This window comes from Orbicella franksi, chromosome 11, assembly GCF_964199315.1.
Source record: "Orbicella franksi chromosome 11, jaOrbFran1.1, whole genome shotgun sequence".
In the NCBI taxonomy this organism is placed as follows: Eukaryota; Metazoa; Cnidaria; class Anthozoa; order Scleractinia; family Merulinidae; genus Orbicella; species Orbicella franksi.
The window spans coordinates 10,319,653-10,342,439 of record NC_138155.1 but is presented as its reverse complement, the minus strand read 5'-3'; the positions used below and the strand labels follow the sequence as shown (position 1 = coordinate 10,342,439).

General features: G+C 39.7%; 1 protein-coding gene across 1 annotated transcript; it reads left to right on the top strand.

The window, feature by feature from the left end:
• The first annotated feature begins 12,575 nt into the window (after positions 1-12,575).
• LOC145502983 (uncharacterized) lies at positions 12,576-21,102 on the top strand. Its single transcript, XM_081482400.1, has 6 exons — positions 12,576-13,167; positions 14,171-14,383; positions 15,519-15,792; positions 16,936-17,071; positions 18,692-18,945; positions 19,372-21,102. The coding sequence occupies exons 1-5, from the start codon at positions 12,668-12,670 to the stop codon at positions 18,820-18,822; spliced, it is 1,254 nt and encodes a 417-aa protein (XP_081338526.1). The 5' UTR covers positions 12,576-12,667; the 3' UTR covers positions 18,823-18,945; positions 19,372-21,102.
• The last annotated feature ends 1,685 nt before the right edge of the window (positions 21,103-22,787 follow it).

The window sequence follows — 22,787 nt, the reverse complement described above, 5'->3', positions numbered from 1 at the left end:
CTCGCATTTGTAGGAATAGGTGTACTTTGCCTTGTCGCATTTCTTGTACACTTTTCCACCGTACAAAGCGTAGCCCAGCCTCTTCATGGCGATACCGATGTCATTGACAAGCACTGTGAGTTTATCGGACAATCTTGCCTGTTCGTAGACGATCTCATTCTCTCTTGGAACAGCCGAGCCGTCTAATTGGAAGCCGAACTGGTCGATGACCAGTTTTACATCTTGAAGTTTCCTCAAAGCCCACGAAAGACTGGAATAAAACGAGGGATCGACGAGACAAATTCGGACTACGTTCTCCGTGCCGCATTCGTCGAGATCCACTGAATCAGCGTCCCCCACGAAACTTTCAAATTCATCGCGAAAGCAATACTGGTAAGACGAATTCACCAAATCCTCCATAAACGGGTTCTTGTGGTCTTTAAGGACTTTAAACAGCTCTTTCATCGCTCCGGTTTCTTTACCCTCGTGACAGGGGACCTAAGATTGAGAAATACTTAAGAGGTTGATTCCGGTTCTTTCATAATAACCAGCATTCGCCTGGTCAACAAGTGATCAGTGATTTTCAGTACCGAGGAAATTCATCGTTAGTGTACTTTGAAATTCCAGGCTAAATAAAAGTTGTTGAATCTAACCGTTGGAATTATCTTGGGCACTTATACGTTTGATGTAAAGCCTGACTTTCGCTATTTTTTATTTATTATTATTATTTTTTTGCTTTGTAATAAGCCGGTAAAAGAGTTGTTACACTTTATAACTGATTAGTGTTACTTATGTCAATTTTACGATTGGAATAAAGTTGTTACCTGAGTTGCGAAGACATCCACGCTGCACTCCAGGAGGGCACGGTGGATAACAAGAGGACTACACGGCGCACCATTTGGCGTGGTCAGAGCGATCCAGTAACTCACACATGGGCACAACTTCTGATTTATGATTGTGGAGTGACTTGCAACCCATTCTTGGCTTGTTGAATTTCCCAATTGACTCGAATCTGGAAATTCGTCTGCATCATCGCTCCCCTCTTCCTCGACATGTGCTTTTTTCCTGCTTTGTTCTTTCTTTAGACTTTGCGTGCTAATGGCGCTGAAAAAGAATGCGACATTCTTTATGCCTGCAAAATAGACGAAACAAGATATTATTCACTGAATCTGCATCAATTTATTCCACCAAAACAACGACAGAAAAGCTCGACATTTCAAACAACACACATATAAACAAACCTTGCAGAGCTTTATCACAGGCATCTCTAGTGCGACACACGCCATTCCACGCATTTTCAAAACCTTCCTCCTGAACTTTGCAAGCACATTTTGCACTGATAAGACTACATTTTCCCAGAACTACCGGGCTCAAGTAGCACAACGCAGCGCTTTTTATCGTCCTGCTGTTTAGTTGACGGCATGGATAACGAGCCCTCTGCATCTTGAACGACGATGTAAGCCTTGAAAGGTGTTTCGCTTTTATAGAGAGAAGACTTGTGAATTTCCCGGGGATAATTATACCACACAAATGCAATCAACAGAAGGCGTAATTATTTGTTTTAAATGGCCAATTGTGACACGCTATCAGTTCGCAGATGCTTTCCAGTGAGTTTTCTAGACGACTTTTCTCGCCACGTAATTTTCATGTCGATGCCATTTTTTGTCGCACTGGTCAGCAATCAACAGTTATTTTACACCAAACAATAAACTCGATTAACAAGCCACAGTGACGGTAAATTCGTGTGAGAGGAATTTAGGAAATGATGTCTACTCATGGTCCCAGTAGGGGCTATCAACAACATCAACCAGAACTAATGAGGCAAGCGAAAAGAGTTGAGAAAACATTATCTACAGCGGCGTGTTTTCACCGTGTATCACACAATTATTACGACTCATGTTAAAAACACGAACAAGAATAAATAAACTGAGACAGTTCTCATCTTGATGTTGGGGAAGGTAGGAAAGCGACGTATCAGTGTCACTGGCTTTTGAAGAAAGATGTAACATTTTCTATGTCACCGCAAATGTGGGATGTGGTTCAATAAAAACAGTTGAAACAGAATATAGAAACCAGAGATAAGTAAAATCTTGTATTTTAAAGGCCAAAGGATAAAAGCGCAAAATGTTATGCTTTAGTTTTACAAAGAGATATTAAAACAAATCTGAACATTTTCGCAAAATCCGTGAAATCCGTCCTTTCCGCCGTGATTACAAGAAAGTTTCATCCAACTGCCTCCCAGTACTGGAAGTTTCCACCGAGGGTTTTTGCTATTAATGGCGGAAAGGACGGATTTTACGGATTTTGCGGATTTTTTAATTTAATTTAAATCTTCTCTTTAAAACTGTAAGTATAATATAAATAATATATTATAATATATCATTAATAATATTTTACTTACAGTTTTAAAGAGAAGAATTAAATAAAACCAATTAAAAAATCCGCGAAATCCGTGAAATCCGTCCTTTCCGCCGTGGTTACAAGAAAGTTTCATCCAACTGCCTCCCAGTACTGGAAGTTTCCACCGAAGGGTTTTCCTATTAATGGCGGAAAGGACGGATTTTACGGATTTTGCGGATTTTTTAATTTAATTTAAATCTTCTCTTTAAAACTGTAAGTATAATATAAATAATATATTATAATATATCATTAATAATATTTTACTTACAGTTTTAAAGAGAAGAATTAAATAAAACCAATTAAAAAATCCGCGAAATCCGTGAAATCCGTCCTTTCCGCCGTGGTTACAAGAAAGTTTCATCCAACTGCCTCCCAGTACTGGAAGTTTCCACCGAAGGGTTTTCCTATTAATGGCGGAAAGGACGGATTTTACGGATTTTGCGGATTTTTTAATTTAATTTAAATCTTCTCTTTAAAACTGTAAGTATAATATAAATAATATATTATAATATATCATTAATAATATTTTACTTACAGTTTTAAAGAGAAGAATTAAATAAAACCAATTAAAAAATCCGCGAAATCCGTGAAATCCGTCCTTTCCGCCGTGGTTACAAGAAAGTTTCATCCAACTGCCTCCCAGTACTGGAAGTTTCCACCGAAGGTTTTTCCTATTAATGGCGGAAAGGACGGATTTTACGGATTTTGCGGATTTTTTAATTTAATTTAAATCTTCTCTTTAAAACTGTAAGTATAATATAAATAATATATTATAATATATCATTAATAATATTTTACTTACAGTTTTAAAGAGAAGAATTAAATAAAACCAATTAAAAAATCCGCGAAATCCGTGAAATCCGTCCTTTCCGCCGTGGTTACAAGAAAGTTTCATCCAACTGCCTCCCAGTACTGGAAGTTTCCACCGAAGGGTTTTCCTATTAATGGCGGAAAGGACGGATTTTACGGATTTTGCGGATTTTTTAATTTAATTTAAATCTTCTCTTTAAAACTGTAAGTATAATATAAATAATATATTATAATATATCGTTAATAATATTTTACTTACAGTTTTAAAGAGAAGAATTAAATAAAATCAATTGAAAAATCCGCGAAATCCGTGAAATCCGTCCTTTCCGCCGTGGTTACAAGAAAGTTTCATCCAACTGCCTCCCAGTACTGGAAGTTTCCACCGAAGGGTTTTCCTATTAATGGCGGAAAGGACGGATTTTACGGATTTTGCGGATTTTTTAATTTAATTTAAATCTTCTCTTTAAAACTGTAAGTATAATATAAATAATATATTATAATATATCATTAATAATGTTTTACTTACAGTTTTAAAGAGAAGAATTAAATAAAACCAATTAAAAAATCCGCGAAATCCGTGAAATCCGTCCTTTCCGCCGTGGTTACAAGAAAGTTTCATCCAACTGCCTCCCAGTACTGGAAGTTTCCACCGAAGGGTTTTCCTATTAATGGCGGAAAGGACGGATTTTACGGATTTTGCGGATTTTTTAATTTAATTTAAATCTTCTCTTTAAAACTGTAAGTATAATATAAATAATATATTATAATATATCGTTAATAATATTTTACTTACAGTTTTAAAGAGAAGAATTAAATAAAATCAATTGAAAAATCCGCGAAATCCGTGAAATCCGTCCTTTCCGCCGTGGTTACAAGAAAGTTTCATCCAACTGCCTCCCAGTACTGGAAGTTTCCACCGAAGGGTTTTCCTATTAATGGCGGAAAGGACGGATTTTACGGATTTTGCGGATTTTTTAATTTAATTTAAATCTTCTCTTTAAAACTGTAAGTATAATATAAATAATATATTATAATATATCATTAATAATATTTTACTTACAGTTTTAAAGAGAAGAATTAAATAAAACCAATTAAAAAATCCGCGAAATCCGTGAAATCCGTCCTTTCCGCCGTGGTTACAAGAAAGTTTCATCCAACTGCCTCCCAGTACTGGAAGTTTCCACCGAAGGGTTTTCCTATTAATGGCGGAAAGGACGGATTTTACGGATTTTGCGGATTTTTTAATTTAATTTAAATCTTCTCTTTAAAACTGTAAGTATAATATAAATAATATATTATAATATATCGTTAATAATATTTTACTTACAGTTTTAAAGAGAAGAATTAAATAAAATCAATTGAAAAAATCCGCGAAATCCGCGAAATCCGTCCTTTCCGCCATTAATAGGAAAAACCTTCGGTGGAAACTTCCAGTACTGGGAGGCAGTTAAGTGAAACTTTTTACTAAACACGGCGGAAAAGACGGATTTCACGGATTTTGAAACATTGATAGATTTAACTTAGTCATTCCCTTCCATGTCTCAGTCAAGTGTCTCCTTGTGAGAGAACAGTTTGGACCGTTTACCTTTAATTTTTCAACTTTGTTTCAAAATCCAACAACGTTGCTGTTTTTCAATTTTATATTGACTGGGAAATTGCAGTTCAACTTCTAAATGCTTTTACGCCATGGAGCGACAATGAAATGATATAATATCTCAGACTTAACAGATTTAACGAAAAGTAGCAAAAGGAACGAGGACATTTGGGAAACGATCTGGGGTATCTGGATCTCTCTCTCTCGCTCTCTCTCTCTCTCTCTCAGAGCTCAGAGTTCCCTATAATCATCAAGTGTCATTTGCGATCTTTTGAAGTTAATATTATATAAACAATCACAGATTTTAACGGTACCGTTTCTATATTTTATCTGCACAACTTTGCTCAACATTTTGGCAATCACATGGGGGCAGAATATACTTTATTCAAATCCTTCGCAAATATTACGACTTGTAGTTGTTATTAAAAATATCGAACCGGAAGCCTTTCAGGAGTGACCTAAAACCTTCTGGAATGTTCTATTTCTTATGTAATATTGGAATTTAGAAAATTTGCAACAAGGCTATTTAATTTCTTTGAGAGGTTTCTGGAAACACCAGGTGTACTTGTATAAGAGCGTTAGTTTCGTCCGTAAGAGAACAATGAAAATGTAATGAGGCTTAGTGCTGCATGCAGCCGAGTGCTGTAATCCGAAAATTTCACAGACCTGTTTGTTACTGTTACCGATGATCCTGAGTTCTGTATGGGAACAACCCTGCTCTGCATTGACACTCCTTACATCCTTCTTCCCTCTAGCAGCATTTTGTACCATTTAGGTAAAGTGGTCACGACTAACCAGACTTTGGGACAGCAGTGAAAGGTATGAAGAAGCCTTCTTTCTGTATCTCAGCGTCTGAGAGGAATATAAGCTGGGCGTAGTTGCCAGTTACAATAACGTCTGCCTCAAGTTGCTCACCAGAGATAACGCCAAATTCCTCGTTGTTCTCATTAGTTATCTTTAAGTACGGTTGTCATATCTTAAAGTAGAGAAAAAAAATGCAACGCAGAGGAAAGCGGACAGAGAGTCGCAGATATTTTACTTAAGTGACTTATAATTTCAGTCTAGTCTAACCTGATCATTAGTAAGACCATTTATGGTTATGCGCGCTGAAGAGTGCTTCTGGCTTTCGTGTTCTCCAAAGTCCCGCCGACATCATGACTCGATTATGTACGTTAAAGCATGATCAACTGACAATTACTATTGCACACGCTCGTTGAATTTCAGAGCCCAAACATGACCTTACGCGTTTGCCTGCCAAAACGGTTAACCTGACATGATACCAGAAGCCAAACTCGCATGGAATCGTTCAAGCCCCAGTAAGCCCTGTCTTTCTCAAGGAATCCTTCAATAAAAGGAAAACCAGGGAGCGTCGTAGCCTACGCTAGAGATTCCAAACACATAAGAAAATTGTGTGTGGGTCTGGATAGAGTTTAACTGAAGCTGAGAACTGGTCACACTGTCAAGACCGCAAGGTTTATATTATGTCCGTAGAGCCCTCGCGCCTGGTCAATAATGTATTCAACATTAAATATCGAGCTCTGTTTGATTAGAATATCATATTCAACATAATGACAGTAATCTTTCCACTTACTCGCATTTTGAATCATACTCCATATCAAACTCGTGAAAAAAAGAGTTTCATCGCCATATCGAGTGGAATGGGAACCGAGTAATTACAATCCATGTTTGGTGGATAGTCGTTTGGGTAACCAGGACTGGTCAGTGTGTCGTAAACAACAGAACCACATTCTATCATCTCTGCAAAATTGAATCTTAAAGTAAACCTCCACTTTTTGCATAATCGTACTGTTCGGCTTCTTTCGAGCTAGCTGTACTTGAGGCTACCAGAAAACTAAGACGGCCCTGAAATAGCGTTAAGTAAACGCTGTTTAGCATGAGCGATAAAAAGGGCGGGGCACTTTTGTCCGAGTTGATATCAAACTTTTGTAACCTGAACAGCACTCAAACTACAGTGGTCAAAATTTGTGACTTTTCCGGAAACATTTTGGTGTTATAGTGGTTTGATCATGTGACTTTTCACCATTTCTTTCTCTTTTCAATAAATTAAAGCATCTTGGTATCATTTTATTATGTCCTCGAATGATTACGACAGAGGTGCAGAAAAACATGAAGAGGAAAAAATTCTCCCTCCCTGTTGCAAGACACATAATCATATATCCATATCGCGGGAGAGTAATATAAGCTTAATGTTCATACGACAATAAAGCCCGTAACAGACACTCCCGGCAAAGTCGACAGTTTTACAAACTTATGAATAAGCCTGGTGTTAATTGCTATACGACATAAGTACAAGCATAAGGCATAAGTATAACGGTAGTAAGGACACCCACAATACAAACATAAGCATGTAGACATGCGCAGAATGGATAAGTGTCTTATTTTCTGTTCCTTACCTCCTCGATACACTAAAACAAGATGGCGGACTTAAGCTTATGTTATGCTTACAGCAGCGCGCTCTCACCTGAAATTAGAATAAGCACAAGGACAAGAAGAACAAAAACTTTTGTTCTTTTCTGCTTGTTCTTATGCTTATGCTTTGCGCGTCCTCGCTCCAGTTATGCTTATAGGGGGTTCATGCTGACGTCATTATTTCCATTTTCACCCATCAGGATACGGCTTTGCTTACAATATGAAACATGTTAGATATGAATTGACTTCAGTCAGCAAAAGAGCTGTTGAAACTTTTAAATACACGGTGAAATGTTTAGCTCTTTGGGTGCAATATTCAATGAAAAATGGTCTAACAATAATTGCAAAATTCCTGAGTGACAAAAGCGCTAATGAGATCACACATTCTTTGTAAAGTTTTGAGTTTTTATGCCTGTGTTGCACAAAAAGTGTTCAATACATCAGGCTCATATTCATTGGCGGAGTTAATCGTACTATGACCTTTCGATATTCAGAACTGATTTATTTGTAGCTCCAAAAGAAACTGAATTGCTTATGCTAATGAGACGAATATTGTAAACAAGGATTCCCCTATACTTGTGCTTGTGGTAATGTCGTAGTGAAAACCAGACTTTATGTACATTACATCAGACGTTCTTTTGGGACACACTTATACAAAGTCGAGCAGATCAAGTGTCCAATGTAAAAGAGGACTTTTTTGATTGCACTCACCAGGTTTTGGAACAACAATGAAAGATATATTGAATCCTTTCTTCTGAACCTCAGAATCTGAATGGAGTATCAGTAGGGCGAAGTCACCGGTCACAACAACGTCTGTCCAATAACGCCAACCACATATCATACCAAATGTCTCACCTTCCTCATCTGTAATCTTCAAGTAGTCATAGCTTCATTAACAGAAAAATAAAATCAGTTACGTTGCATATGGTGCATCTTAGGGGAAAATGAGGTGCCTTTTCACGTTTATCAATTGTCATCTAATTATTTTAGTATAAATCCACTACTCGTTCAAAACTTTATCTAAATCCTCTTCACAGACACTTCGAAAACGCAAAGAAGCGGCCGCCAGTTGGTTAACAAGCGCTCACAGCTGGGTTGCACACTATCTACAACAGAATAGAGAGTGAGTAGCCTAGCCAATCAGCGAACAGCATCCGTGGTAGAATGTCAGTAGACTTATATGCTAATATAAACCAGAATATATAATTACAGGGGTATCGTGACATAACATTTTTAATAGCTTCGTGTTCGCTCACTCGCACGTTGGATGATACTCCACATCAAAATCGTGAAAGTAAATCTTCATCGCCATGTCGTCTGGAATAGGTACGGAGTAATTACAATCCAAATTGTTTGGGTAGCTGTTTGGATATCCAAGACTTAACAGCGTATTGCTGACAACTGACCCACCCTCTGTGAAACCAAAACTATATAAGTAACAGTGAATCGAAATGTAATTCCCAATTTTAAAGAAAATTTAGCGTGGATTGCTGTCTTGTCAAACTGGGATCATCTTGACCAGCTTATTTAGCTCACCTTGTAAAGCGAGTACGCCGTCCTTTACTCTGATCATAAGCAGGACTAATAAAAATGTCCACAGAATCAAACCACATTTTCAACTGTCACCCTGGTGGCCAAGTATTATATCTTTTGCACTATCCAAGACAGCGATGATGTACCCTTTGACGGCTCTCCTTCTTTACTTAAAAACAAATTAAATACTTCACAGCAAATAGCAGTTTCAACAAAAAGTGGAAAGACTTTATTTGAGGTTTTTTCATTTTACTTACTTAGTCAAGTTGTTGATTAATTTAATTAATTCTTAATTTAGTAATTGTTTCTTTTTTTTTTTTTTTTGCAACGTACCTACTCGAAATGTTTTACTTTGTAATAGTTTGTAATTCTTTTTCGTTTGTATTTTTGTAACACACATCATTTCCTTCTGTATTATCTTTTTTATCTCCTTTTACTGTCCCATTGTAGTTCATGTTATATTGATAATAATAATAATAATAATAATAATAATAATAATAATAATAATAATTGCTTGGCTTCTTCTGAATCAGGTGTCATATCAGATGAGATTTTGTCTCCACTTAGTTCCGTATAAAATTTTCTCTGGTCTGTCTCGAACAATCTGTTCTGATGGAATTGTTTGTTTCTGTTCTCATATCTTCGGATCTTTGTAGCCTTGGCAGTAATTCTTTGTTTGAGATCTTCAGAGACATGTTTAAGGCCTATTTCAGCAATCTTGTACTTTCGCTCCAGCTCACGTTTGTGGTGTTCTTTTAACATTCTGCCATGCAACAGTGCTGTCACTCTACTTAGATTCCGTCTCATTTCTTTGACTTGTGTTGTCAATCTTCGTTTCCATAAGGGCTCTTTTGGTTTTGTTCCTTTCTTATTCCTCACACCTAGTTCTTCTGTAACAACAACAGCTCCAGCATAGATAAGGTCATTGGTGTTAGTTATTCCCTCCGGGGCCATTTTTTTCAGTACTTGATTTACTTTCTTAAGCTGTGCGTTTTCTATAATAATAATAATAATAATAATAATAATAGAAAAAATGTCACTCTCATGTTTTTTAGGTAGCTTTTGTCCATACGCGAGGATCTTTGGTGTCGAGCCTTCACTCCTGGGGATGGAAAAAGGCATAAATAGAAAAGAAAATGGTACGTTCGTACAGCCAAAGTCTGTATACGACACAGTTGGCCCACCAGGCCGGCGATTATCGTCGGTTTCTTTAGCATGAGGCGATTACGAGTATTTTTACTTCCCCCTTGATTGGATGCTTTCCATCGTAGGGTTTCCCCCAGCATTAAACTCACCGGTACCCATTTATACACCTGGGTGGAGAGAGGCACTGTGAGAGTAAAGTGTCTTGCCCAAGAACGCAACACAATGTCCCCGGCCAGGCCGAGCCCGGACCGCTCGATCCGGAGTCGAGCGCAATAACCATGACGCTACCGCGCCTCCCTAAAGGTCACGAGGACTCCGTTATAAATAATGCAAAATGAGAAAGTGTTCGTTTTTTGTAAAAGACAATATGAAGCTAGCGTGAGATGCCTTTAGAATCAAAATAATTTGGTTCCCTTTACATAAAACCAGTGAACTTTTAAATGACTAATTTTGAACTTTCACTTATTTCAAAGTATTTCAAAAATGACGTTTTTGACGATTTTCCGAAGATTTGAGAATACTTTCCGAAGTCGATTTTCGAAGGTTCTCTAAGACTTCTCCAACGGCAACACGAACGTTTACGAATATCATCAGAAGCTTTCCTTCCGAATCATTCCCGAGTGCTGCAGCCGAAGTAGATGAACTCGCGGCTTGCTTTCTTGATATTGAAGCCTCAGAAGAACCAAAAAAATGTAATGTAAAGAAATGTAAGTGACGGAATTAAAAAGAGACAGTAAGAAAAAAAAACATGTTTACTTCCTCTGTAAGATTTGCAAAACGTTGTGTATCAACTTGGTTCACAGCTGTGATACTAGCTGTAGTAGACTTCGACCTGTTTACAAGCAACTGATTTTGAGTCAGGGTATTAGTGCATTTCCGTCTTGTTTAGCGGGCCTTATACTTACAATTTAAATCGCTAGAATATTGTTCAGCCATCAAGTTGAACAGATCACTTTCCCAGGTCAAAAAGTTGCTGTGTTTTTTGCAGCTAGGACTGAGAAAACAAATTACAGGTAAACTAGGTAACATTTTTTATGTTTACCAAAGTCAGTACCTAGAACTTGCCAGTCCAAAGTGAAAATTGACAGGAAACTGAAGTCTCAATTCTCGTTTCACATATAACGCCTCACGCATGCAAACTCTGTATTAGACAATCACGCTTCGTGACTCCCAAACGTATCAATTACGAGCCTTTTTCTTGCTCACTAAAATTAGCGTTGGCTTTAGGCAAATCACCGTGGGCAGGTGCAAATGTAGGGGGAACATAGCAGGTGCAAAAGAATTGTACGCGCCATGGGTTTCGTTTTAATTAAGGTTTTTCCTCCTTTCTGAATCGTTTAATGAAGTTGTCACGGACCAAAAAATAGTTTACGACCCACCGAATGATCGACTGACTGACTGACTGACTGACTGACTGACTGACTGACTGACTGACTGACTGGCTGGCTGACTGACTGACTGACTGACTGGCTGACTGACTAGCTGACTGACTGACTGACTGACTGGCTGACTGACTGACTGACTGACTGACTGACTGACTGGCTGGCTGGCTGACTGACTGGCTGACTGACTGACTGACTTGCTTACTGACTGACTGACTAGCTGGCTGACTGACTGACTGACTGACTGACTGACTGACCGGACCGAACGAGGGAATTATTTCTTCCCCAACGAACTGCCATAACTCATTCTAGTTACCCTATCATTTGTTAAAAAAGGAATGTCAAGCCTTGATATTTCAAATTAATGTGACAAATTGTTTCTATAAGTTTATCTTAAACTGCCTTACCTCAGAGACTGGCAAAGTTGCGTCAAGAAAATCGTAAAAAAAAAACGATACTTTCACATCACAAAGAATCCATTAAAATAAAGTAAGACGACATCTTTAAATTACCTTCAATTTACCGACAGATACTTTGACGTCCAGCCTATCCAAGTTCCATTTGCCATTTTCAATCATACCAAAGTATAGAAATGATCTATATACTTGTACACAGCTGTTTATTTTGACACTTGAGGTTAAAATTCGAAGGCAATTGCTTCCAATCATAAAACAGCGGCGTCTATTCAAGCCGAAGTAATTTGAAAGTCTGATAACCCTTTTAATTTGCATTTGAAAAGGGACGCCGCATTCGTCAAACATAACTTAAACAAATCGCTCCACTGATGACCAGCTGGTCCTTTCCCTTGACTGTCTTTTTTGAATGTTGAGTTACTAATTATAGCACTGTAGACATTTTCCGGCCCACGGATAGCCCACTCACGGGCAATTTGTCCGTTGTGTGTTATTTCCCCCAGCCAGGCACTCTACTAAGCTCCGCCCCTAGGTTCAACCCGTTACCTTTTTGTATTCCATTTTGACAGAAAAGGTACCCTTAACGTATACCTTTAATTAAATAAGGTAACCCTTTCACATGCTTTCATAACAGAACCAGCCAGTGTTATGAATAAATCGCCTAAAAAGGAGATCTTCTTGTCATTTTCATGTAGTGCTTACTCTGCTTAATTAATCATATGATACAGCCATAAGATGTGTCTGTTCGGAATATTTTAGTTAAAAGCCCTTTTAACTATCTAAGTGACAGATTTTCCGACACTCTCAGATACCCCAAGTGGTGAAATCCCTACCCCTTTTATATACCTACAGCCTGTAAAAGGTACCCTTTTCGGGGATTTTTCGGGCTGAACCTCCCCGTAAAGGCCATTATAGGGAGTGCCCCTTGGGGGTAGGGGGGGCTATTTTCAAGACCTATCCTTTTTTCTAAGGCCCAGCACATGGGAAGAGATACCAGATATATTTGTCCAAGTCTCTACTACGCATCGACATTCCGTGATGTGACACGCTACCATCACGCCACGCAATCGGCTACCCAGCGTCACGAAAGCATTGCCTGTGACATTAACCTAATGGGCGAACAAAAACATCTTTTTCCTTTAACTTTGTGCATCAAGATGCTGTCGTCGACACTTTGTCTGGCGTCTCTCCTGCTTTTCTTCCTTGAGCTGGTAAGCTCTCTTGATTGCTCCAGTAACTCGCAGGATCCAAGTCACAAACCGTTCCCGCAGAATGTTACTCCCGTTGAATTTCACACCCGTATGGAGGTCAGCCTGAAACACAGGAATGTAACGTATTTTGTGGATGAGCGATACGATGCTGACAAAGAAAGAGGAACCTTCACTCTGATAGCGGATAAATACGACTTTGAAACATATTACGACAAATCCAAGAATGAGATCGCCAATTTATTTCTAGACGACTGCAAGAGCTTTACATGGTAAGTTTAACCTTTATGTTAGAGTCAATTGCTGCAGTTCTAACTTGCGTGAAGCCTTTGGGAGTGCCCATTCAAATAAAGGCTATCAATCATTCGTTACATTGACTTTTTTCATCAAAATAAATTTTGTAGTGTGGTTTAATGATTATATGCTGAAACCCTTCGGTCAGTTTGTGCCTGGTGTGTGACTAAACTTACAAATCAACTGCATGGAGACTGCTCTTACATTCAAAGAGGTTTTAACTTCTGTTTTTGTCAAGTCTGTAAACCGTCGCCGTAGTGGTGTAGTGAAATCAAGACGTCAGTTAGTTGAGCCCCGACATTATTCATGTAAGCCTGTTACTTACAAATCGGACTGTTTTCCCTATTCATACGCAAACAGACCAAATTTAGGGATTATCCGTGTAAGTATAGAGGAAGAGATTAAGAAGTCCTCGTTTTAAGAAGCTACGGTGACCCATAAGTTTATCATAAATTGTCTGTTTAGAGAAGATCCCCTCTCACCCCCGAGTCGTCGGGTCGTCTAATTTCAGACCTGTGGAACTGGAGCAATAACTAAAACACGATGTAAGAGAGTACAACTCAGTCATGTCCGTCAAAGATTATTCCATGGATTAAGTCTCCTAGGTTGCTTTGCGGCGGTTCAGTGCTCTCACAGTAACACACAAGTTGCGTTCATAAGAAATTTACTGTCTGCAGCTCAGGTACATTTCTGCTGTCCGTATAATAGATGGTTCCGTGGTACAGACATTTTATGTTAAAACTCACTGAAATTTGGCAGGATCTGTTCGTGATAGCAGAGTGGTCTCCCAACCGACTGAGGAGAGGTGCTAGCAATTTGAGCGGTATTTTATGACGATTTCTTGCCATCTTTGTTTGTTATCCTCGGACATACGTCAAACAAACGTGGTTTCCACTCCCTGAAACTTTCAGGTGCGATTCTTTTAGTCTAGTATTGAGAGTATTTTTTTTTTATTTTTTTTATTTTTTCATAATTCTGCAGGACGCAAGCTAGATATGATCGATATAGATGTCGTTTTCCACCCAGCGAAAGCTCCTTGAAGCTGATTGGCGACGCTTGCAGCGCGACTGTTGTCTTGGACTTGGTGTACAGAAACAAGACTCAGAATGCAAGATACCTTGGAAGAAAAACCGTTCGCAATATCCCAGTTCAAGGATGGCGAATATGTAAAAACGAAACCGCCATGGACTACTGGTAAGGTTTTGTCTCGACCAGAATTTTTTTTTTTTAAATTCACACTACATCCTCACAGCAGCATCAGTCGAAAGTCTTTTCCATTGCAGAAACTAGAGCTCCGGGGCCAACGTTTGAAATTTACCCCTCGCGAGATATATTTTCCATATTTCGCGTGATTTTAGGCGAGCATTCATGCATTCCAAGGGGGTGTTACGAGATAACCTATAGGAAGAAAACAGATGGTTAAAGTTATTTTAGGGATCCGAGCTCAGTTTTTATGTAACAGAATCCACCTAAAATACGACCCTCTCTTTTAAGCCTGGTTCACACTTGTCGGATAAGAATAGCACTAGTAAAATAAGTAGGTTCCCACTTCTCCTTGTGCTTGCGCTTACGCTTATTTCGCTAGTGTTATGCTTATCTGACAAGTGTGAACCTGGCTTCATGGATCAGTTAGTATAAACCATAAGCGTGACAAATCCCCTTTATGACCACTTTGTTTGCAACAGAATTACATAACATAACGTAACATAACATAACATAATATAACATAACAGACATGACCTACATGACCCCGCTAAAGGACCAGTTCGTCTATCAAAGAATTACCTTTAATGGCGTGACGTGACCTTAAAATAAAATAATAATGATAAAAGTAAATTAATAAATATAATTACAATATTTAAAGAGGAAGCCCCATCTATCCTGGCAGAATTGGAATTTGGAGATGTTGGTTTTTGTGGAGGTCGAGGAAAACCGGAAAACACCTTTAAGGTCATTTCTATCTAACAGGATCCCCTAAGATCGCGTAAATAATACAAAGTGGTGTGAAAAGCAACTCGGTGAAGCTATTTCTATAGATCATGGCGTTACCTATAATCTGCCTAATTGTCTTTAACAGAATCACCTAGAATAGCATACCTTAGCCCCAGAAAGACTCGTTAAGCTTACATGGACTCCTCCACCCCCCCCCCCCCACCACCCCTTAAGGCCGTATCCATTCAAAGGCCAAGGTCTTGATCGACTGTTTCGACCATGCGCCTATCCATACACTTAACCTCATTGAAACCAGATAACTCTGCCTTACAGTGGTCGTCGTATAGAAGTTTTGCTTTATTCCTCATCCCGGGTTCTCATCTATAACTCTTCCCAGGTTCTCCGTCAATGGCTGGTTGCACACGTCTGGAAACACCCCCGCCCCAGTTGTTGTTGAAGCCCGGCCTCAAAGCGCGGTAAATCTCAGTGGAGGAATCATTCATTCGTACAGTTTTCTCGATTTTTTCTTTATCGATCCTGAATTTCAACCGCAAAGAGAAATCTGGTGTCGAGGGGCTGTATATCCTCCCCCTCTACCAAAACTCCCTCGGAGATTCGACGTCAACCTGGAGTACGTGAACTCAAATTCCACTCGTATTTGGGGGAAACGGGTAGGTAAAAACCCTCGAGGGGAATCCCAAATATAGAGGACGGGGCTGCTCAGCGGAGATTTTGAAAAGAACCCTACGAAGTACCAAATCCTTTTTTTTATCAGCGTGGCTTGACTTTGTCCCTTTTTCACCACTAAGAGGTACCAATTCTGAAACAATACTTTTCACTGACATTGATTTATTTCGGCTCAATACCCTGCAAGGTACAGCGAAAGCTCCCGCTGTGAGCCTTTGAGGCTGAGCACCCCAAGAGGTACCAAACCCTTAATTTTAACCCCTGAAAGGTATGTCGAGCACCCCTGTCCTTGTTATATTGGAGTCTCTTCGGGTAAAATACTTCGTAGCCTCCAAGGCAGACTCTCTTAGGGTTCGTTACGCGTCGCTATATATACAGTTAAAGCTTTAGCGAAAAGAAAGTCACCGTGAAAGTGAGGTGTCTTCGGGGGGGGGGGGGGCTTCTCTACAAGGTTTTGTACGGGGAGGCTCCCCCCCGAGGTCCAACCTCTTACCCTTTTGTATACCATTTTGGCCGAAAAGGTATCCCTTTCGTATGCTTTAATTGAAAAAAGGTACTCCTTTCTGATGCTTTCATATCTAAGCCGTATTATGAATAGATCGCCAAAACAAAAGATAGTCTTCTTTTCATTTTCATGTTATGCCTAATAAACATGATACAGCCATAAGGAACGTCTGTTCGAAATATTTTAATTAAAGTCCCTTCAAAATAACTAAAAATGATCTCGCTGTTTTAACAAAAAGTCCGCACTTTTACCTTGGTTCTACCGATCCATGGATGAACTTGGGAGGTTGCCGGGAGAGCACTCAAACCACTTAACCCTTTCAGTCCCAAATTCACAACGTTCATATTCTCCCTACTGACAGCCATACAGTTCTTTTAATATCAGTTCTGAGAATTTGGTGTTAGATGAAAGCATTACCACTTAACTGATGATTGTCTTTATTCTCGTCACCTGTTTTCTTGATACTGTATTGGTATTCTAATGAGAAATTACTTTTTGATAACTGCCGGGATTTATAGGGATAAGACTATCACTGTGCACCCCGACTTTGTACCTGTTGAGATTTCTTGTTCTACAATGCTCTACAAGACTGAAGGTCTGTGTTCGTCTGTCGTTTTAATAGGAATATTATGACCTCGATAAACAACTCTACAGAGTTGATTATAACGGACGCCCGAATCGACCGTCGAGTAATGAACCAGGAGTTGCTATCCGGGACATGGAAAATAGGAACAGTACCTTCTACAACAGAAAGACAGGTGAGAAGATTTGAATTAATAGTTTCCCCAAAAAGTAGCGCAGTTTTGGCAAAAAAAAAAACAAAAACAAAAAAAGAAATGCAAAAGTTGATAAACTTGTTCAATGTCACTGTGTTAGTGTGTATCTATATTTAAATCAAAGCTTTCTCTTCCACACTCACACTTCAACAACAACTTCTATTATGACTTTTATTATGACTCGCATATACTTCCTGTTGTGACAATGCTGCAAGATGAATGTTGAAGTAGACTTCCGTTAGCCAGCAGGTAGAGACGTTTGAAAACAGGGCTAACTTTCGAGGTTATATGCCGACGGTTCTGCATGTTTCCCGCTCTCTTATGAGCACTGTATAGTTGGAAATCAAAAACATGTTACCAATATTGCACATTATATGTACAGGCCCACTTAACGATAAGCGGGTACGTAATAAGTAAATATACCTATACCACCTTGATTAAATCGTGATATTCTGGACGCAGCATTTATTGGTAAACGGCTATTTAGCCTGGTTGGAGTAAACCTGTTCCAGGCTCTCGGTAGTTAGGGACGAGGGCAAAAAGAGGCGAGTGAGTAAAAAACAAGAAAACAAACAAACAAACAAACAAACAAAAAACCACGCGGGACTGACGCAAGGATGGGAAGGGCCTCGCCTCAGTCCCCCCCCCCCCCCTCGTTTTCTCTCTCGCTGGCCCTCTTTTCTCCTCAACTACCGATATCCGCTGGAACAGGCTAGGCTGGAGTGGGATGAAGGTAACCAAAGCGCCCGCGATGATTTCAAGACGTCCTTACGAAAACAGCATTCGAACTCAAGTGGTCAGACTTTTTGAATTTAACTAACGATTGTCAGGTGGTGTGTCACGCGACTAAAAGTTTCTAACGCAACCATATTTTCAAAGCTAAAAGGGTCTTTTGCCCAAAATTGGTGTTTATTTAAGTTTAATTTGGAGATTTGAACGTCTGTACATTTCTTGTATCCTTATATCTTGGGACAATTTTGGGGCAGTTTTGAAACTTATAAAATGATGGCGGATCCCTGATGGTCGATGACTAGAAAATACGTTATTTTAGCGTTTTGCGACGTAACGATTGACAGGCGACTATTTAACAATTAGACCCGTAGCCCGCAAGGGCTACGGGTCAATAGCCCATGAGGCAAAGCCGAATGGGCTATTAACCCGTGGCCCTTGAAGGCGAAGGGTCTAATTCTTTTTGCTAACTTTATTATTCTGTTCGACTAGTTGGGTGATACTAAAACAATTAGACCCTTCGCCCTTAAAGGCCACGGGTCAATAGCCCATCCGTAGCCCTTGCGTGCTACAGATCAAATTGTTAATTAGTAAATAAGCTGTGTATACAAAAGTGCCTCCCCCAACCCCTAACGCTCCCCTTCCTCCTTTCCCCGTGGCCCCTGATTGATAAAAATCCCAGGCGGAATAGGGTAGGCCCAGTCTCCAGCCGTGGCTGTTTCGGTGCGCCCGCGATCCTTGGGTTGGAGAGGATCCCGGGCGCGCCTAGAAATAGGGTTGATGGGGAAAATAGGGTACTCCGCTGTCCAGCTCTTGTTATTTCTACGTCAAAGAATAAATAATAACTTTAAAATACTGTAACTTAATTTCCAGGAAGTTGCCAAGAAATTGTCTTAGAGAGCGTAAAGCCAACGCTGATAGCCGGAAAGTACCACTTCAGAATCAATACGCCGTTTGGTAAAATGCAGTTGTTTGAAGATCAAGATGCGAAACCTGTTTACTAAGGAAAAGCTACTGCGCGGGGAATCAAATGTGACGTGTGGAGACAGACTCGAGTCAACTGGCCTGGAGAATATAAGTCTAGAATGATTTGGAGGTGGTACTTTACTCAATCGCCTCAACAGCCGGTAAGATCTCGCCTCCATGTTCGTCACACCTTCTGCTAGTTATTGCATCCATACCAAAACACCACTGAATATATAAGCAAGAGATCCTCTCAGGAGGCGGGGGAGACTTTATTAACAGTGAAATGCCGAAGAAAAAATTCATGCTTGACCAAGTATGAAAAAATCAACCGACCGACATTCCCGCGTACTTTACTACAGTCCGCCGTTCTTTCTACCAAGGCAGCCTGCATTATTACCTGAGCCCAGAAGTAGTGCTAACGATGCACAGAAAGCTGTGCAGTACATTTTTCCGCTCTGAAAGTCGGATGTAGATCGAGCTTGTTAACTTGCCCTAACCTTTTTCCGCGAAAGTATTTCCAGTTCAAGTTGCGGGAATCTTAAAAACGAATGAACATGTTCGTAGAATGACTTTTGTTTTCTTTTCAGGTTCCCGTTAGGTTGGAGATAGAAGGAAACATAACGATAAATGCAACGGCAGAAGATGAATTTGAGTCCAACGTCAACTTCTACTTGTTTGAGTGGCGTTACCCTTCTCCTGATGCATTCAGCGTATCCTCTCTGTGTCCCAAAGAGCCAACGACACAGAAGCAAACCCGGTTATCATCAGGAGCGGTGGCCGGGGTAGCGATCGCTTGTGTTGTGCTCGGTTTGTTAGTAGGAGTTTTGCTGGTTTACATTGCTTACAAGAGAATGAGCGCAGCTAGAATGGGACCTCCGCCGGTGAGATTCCCTTAGAATTGTGTTCATCTCGTTAAAACAAAGTTGTAAAAGCAGCAAGCAGATAGCGTAAGAGAATGAAGCAAATTATAAAATCCTCTTTAGACTGTATTTTTTTTTTTTTTTTCACTCCTGATCGCGAGAACTTTGTGCCCTTGCCATCCAACCTATGTGTATCCAAAAGTATTATTTTAAAGTATGGTGCAAAAAGCATTTGAACTTGATTATTTTAGCGCTAATCACGTGCCAGTGATGACGTCACAGAATGTCAAAATGACGTGATACATATCCGCTATCTTGTTTTTCAAAAATATGTTTTGGGTTTCTTTTTTTTTAAGTCGGAACAGCTCTACAACTGATTGAAAAAGGGGTTGCAAGAAACGAAACGAATTTGAAAAAAATCATGAAATCCAAATTCGAGCAAAGAAGAGAAATTAAGCTAAACAAAAAACACCAAATTTGAAAATCACAATTTGATCACTTAACCTGGAATGCTATTTTCTAAAAAAACCCTTAAAATTAGCCCGGGCACTCTGTGGGCACTTTGATAAACAAACGATATGATTAGAAATCTGAATAGACTGGTTATAAATGAGCATATGAATAAACTGGACACGATATGTAAAATGAAGTTGGGTTGTCACTGCCGTGCTATGAGAATTTTTAAGAATTGCTTTTTCAGAATGTAGTATCATGAAATAAGTACAGGTTATCGCACGAATGCGAGTGCAATTAAGGATTTGCACTACAGGTCATATTTGAAAATTCTCTCAAAAATGAACGAGCCTTACAGCGAGTGCAATTTGAATGAATTCTCAAATATCACGAGAAGTGTAAATCCTTAATTCCTCGAGCTTTCTGCGATCACTCATTTAGTATATGACTGAGAAAATTGCTGACGCGCCCGCGCTAATTTTCGCTGCAGTGCAAAGTAAGTAAGAATTAACGATAAATTAGCGTGCTCTTAGCAAATCTCCATGAAGCAATTTTCTCAGTCATAAAAATAAAGTCGGTAATTATGCTTATCATCTTTGTTATCGCTATACAATAAAACATGTTTGTTATGTAATGTCATCGTTCTTATTGCCAATCTTTTTCATCTGTCGTCTTTAAGGTGACTCTGTAGATCACTTTAGACCCTCGTCATTTTCCAAACGTTTAATGGTCTAGTAATAACAACCGAAACATTACATTTACTTCAGTTCTGCCTTCGTCCGTTCTCTCCTACACTTTTGTTGTAAGCATGTAAGTTGTCTTCAAAGTTGTTATGAGTAAATTTATTTCCCGATGATTAAACAAGCCGGAAACGCAGTAGAGTAAATAAAGAAGTTGCGAGTCTTTCTACAAATCAGTAACAAACATCTCCAAAATCAGTTCAATACATCTCAGTTTTGCTTTGCCTCCATCTCCTCTTCCTGATAAGGTTGGCAATCTCGTGGGCGTCTAGTACCATTTTCTTCGGTTAATCCAGCTGATCGAGTGCGTCTCCTCTGTAAGGGAGGAATGGTCTGCAGTCTTGACAGGATATGCCTTGCTTATTCTTGATACTCTTCTCGTGAAGACAGCTCCTCACAGCTCGGAGCAGGACAGGATGGGTGAATCGATCGACTCGGTGCGCTTCCGATGATGGCGACGGTTATCTTTCTGAGGCTATTCTCCAGCTCTGTCGTGTTGAGATTACGTAAACCTCGTCCATATTTGAAAAAAAAAAAAAAATCGAAATGCGCTGTTTAATGAATTTTCCTCTCTGTCGCCGAAAAAAAACCACTCCCTTTTCGCCCTTGTATGGCTTCATCTGTAACAAAGAAAAGTTAGTAAAGTAGTCCGTTAACGATGCCGCTGTAATTCAACAAAGAGCGCCGTTTGATCCTGTTCCCTCCGCCGTCAGTCACTATTTTTTTTTCGTTTCGTTTCATTGTAAGTTATTTATAAATTATTGCCCAATTAGACAGACAAAAAATAAATAAATAAAACTGCAACGCTGTTGGCCGTACAACTATTGTGAGCAGCGTTTCGAGGCATTGCTACTTCAAGGCTAAAAATAAAACAGGAATACAAATTGGAACGTGCGAACTGTGGAAAAGACAATCTCCAACCCAGAGACCAGGATAAAATCGAGACCCCCAAGAGAAATCGGTAGAGCCAGCATAATTACAGCGGTTACTTTCGCTACGTTTGTTCAGAAATTGTCATGGCGAACTTGAACGCATGCGCACAATCAATCTGGAACCGGGATTTCTGGCTCCGGTTTTCGATTTCGTCCAGAGCATTAATATTGAGTCTTAGGTCACCGCTGACCAAAAACGCGCGGGCTTTAGGGACCAGTTTGTGGAAAAGAATACATCAACGGAACAGCTAGGGCATTCAAGCCCAGGCTCAAGAGGAAGCACAAGAGCCACGTACAATTACTGCGATCTAGGGAACACCGCAAAGAAACCCGTCATGCAAAAACACAAGTATCAGTGTAAGGGAGGACAACAGACTCAGAGGAAGGATAAGGGCAACGATCTATTACCACAACTTTGTTGCCAGGGACCTGTTTCTCGAAGGTCCCGAAACGTTTTCGCACCCGAGAAGCCGTAGCGAAATCTCAAACCTTTTTGACTACGTACAGAGCTGTTTTATTCATATATTCTTAATTCGAACAGAGGTTCTCTTCATACAAGAAGTTTCAGGCGTATACACCTCTCTGTTTTTAAATACCGATTAACTAAAAATGGCTTTCGGGCCCGAAAAAATTCCGGGCTTTCGAGAAACGGGCCCCAGGTCTTTTCCCATAATTTCTAGAGAAAAGCCCTAAGAACGAGGTTGCCAGTGCCAGGCCCCAACCGATCTCGTTTCCATGGCGCCCTCCCAATCAGTAAGAGAAAAGTCCTAGCAACGAGGATGGCCCCAGCCCCAAATCGAGGTTCCAGAAGCGAGACGTTCTGACACGTGAATTCGGTCATCAAAGACCACGTGACATTGGACATTTAAGTAGCTCCAAATCTGCTTACGGATGTACTCTCTAACTGTTTGCAAAATTTATGGCACGTGTCACAAAACCATTTTGAAACTGTGAACAACGTGAACAACGACCTTTCTATAGTCAGAAGAATCAGATGACGAAGGAATCGACGACTGTC

Bases quoted from the DNA above. Each gene is read 5' to 3' on its own strand.
- LOC145502983 (XM_081482400.1), top strand. From the start codon at position 12,668: ATGGGAAGAGATACCAGATATATTTGTCCAAGTCTCTACTACGCATCG. The intron at 13,168-14,170 runs GTAAGTTTAACC...ATAATTCTGCAG, and splicing joins GACTGCAAGAGCTTTACATG to GACGCAAGCTAGATATGATC. The intron at 15,793-16,935 runs GTAGGTAAAAAC...TCGTTTTAATAG, and splicing joins CTCGTATTTGGGGGAAACGG to GAATATTATGACCTCGATAA.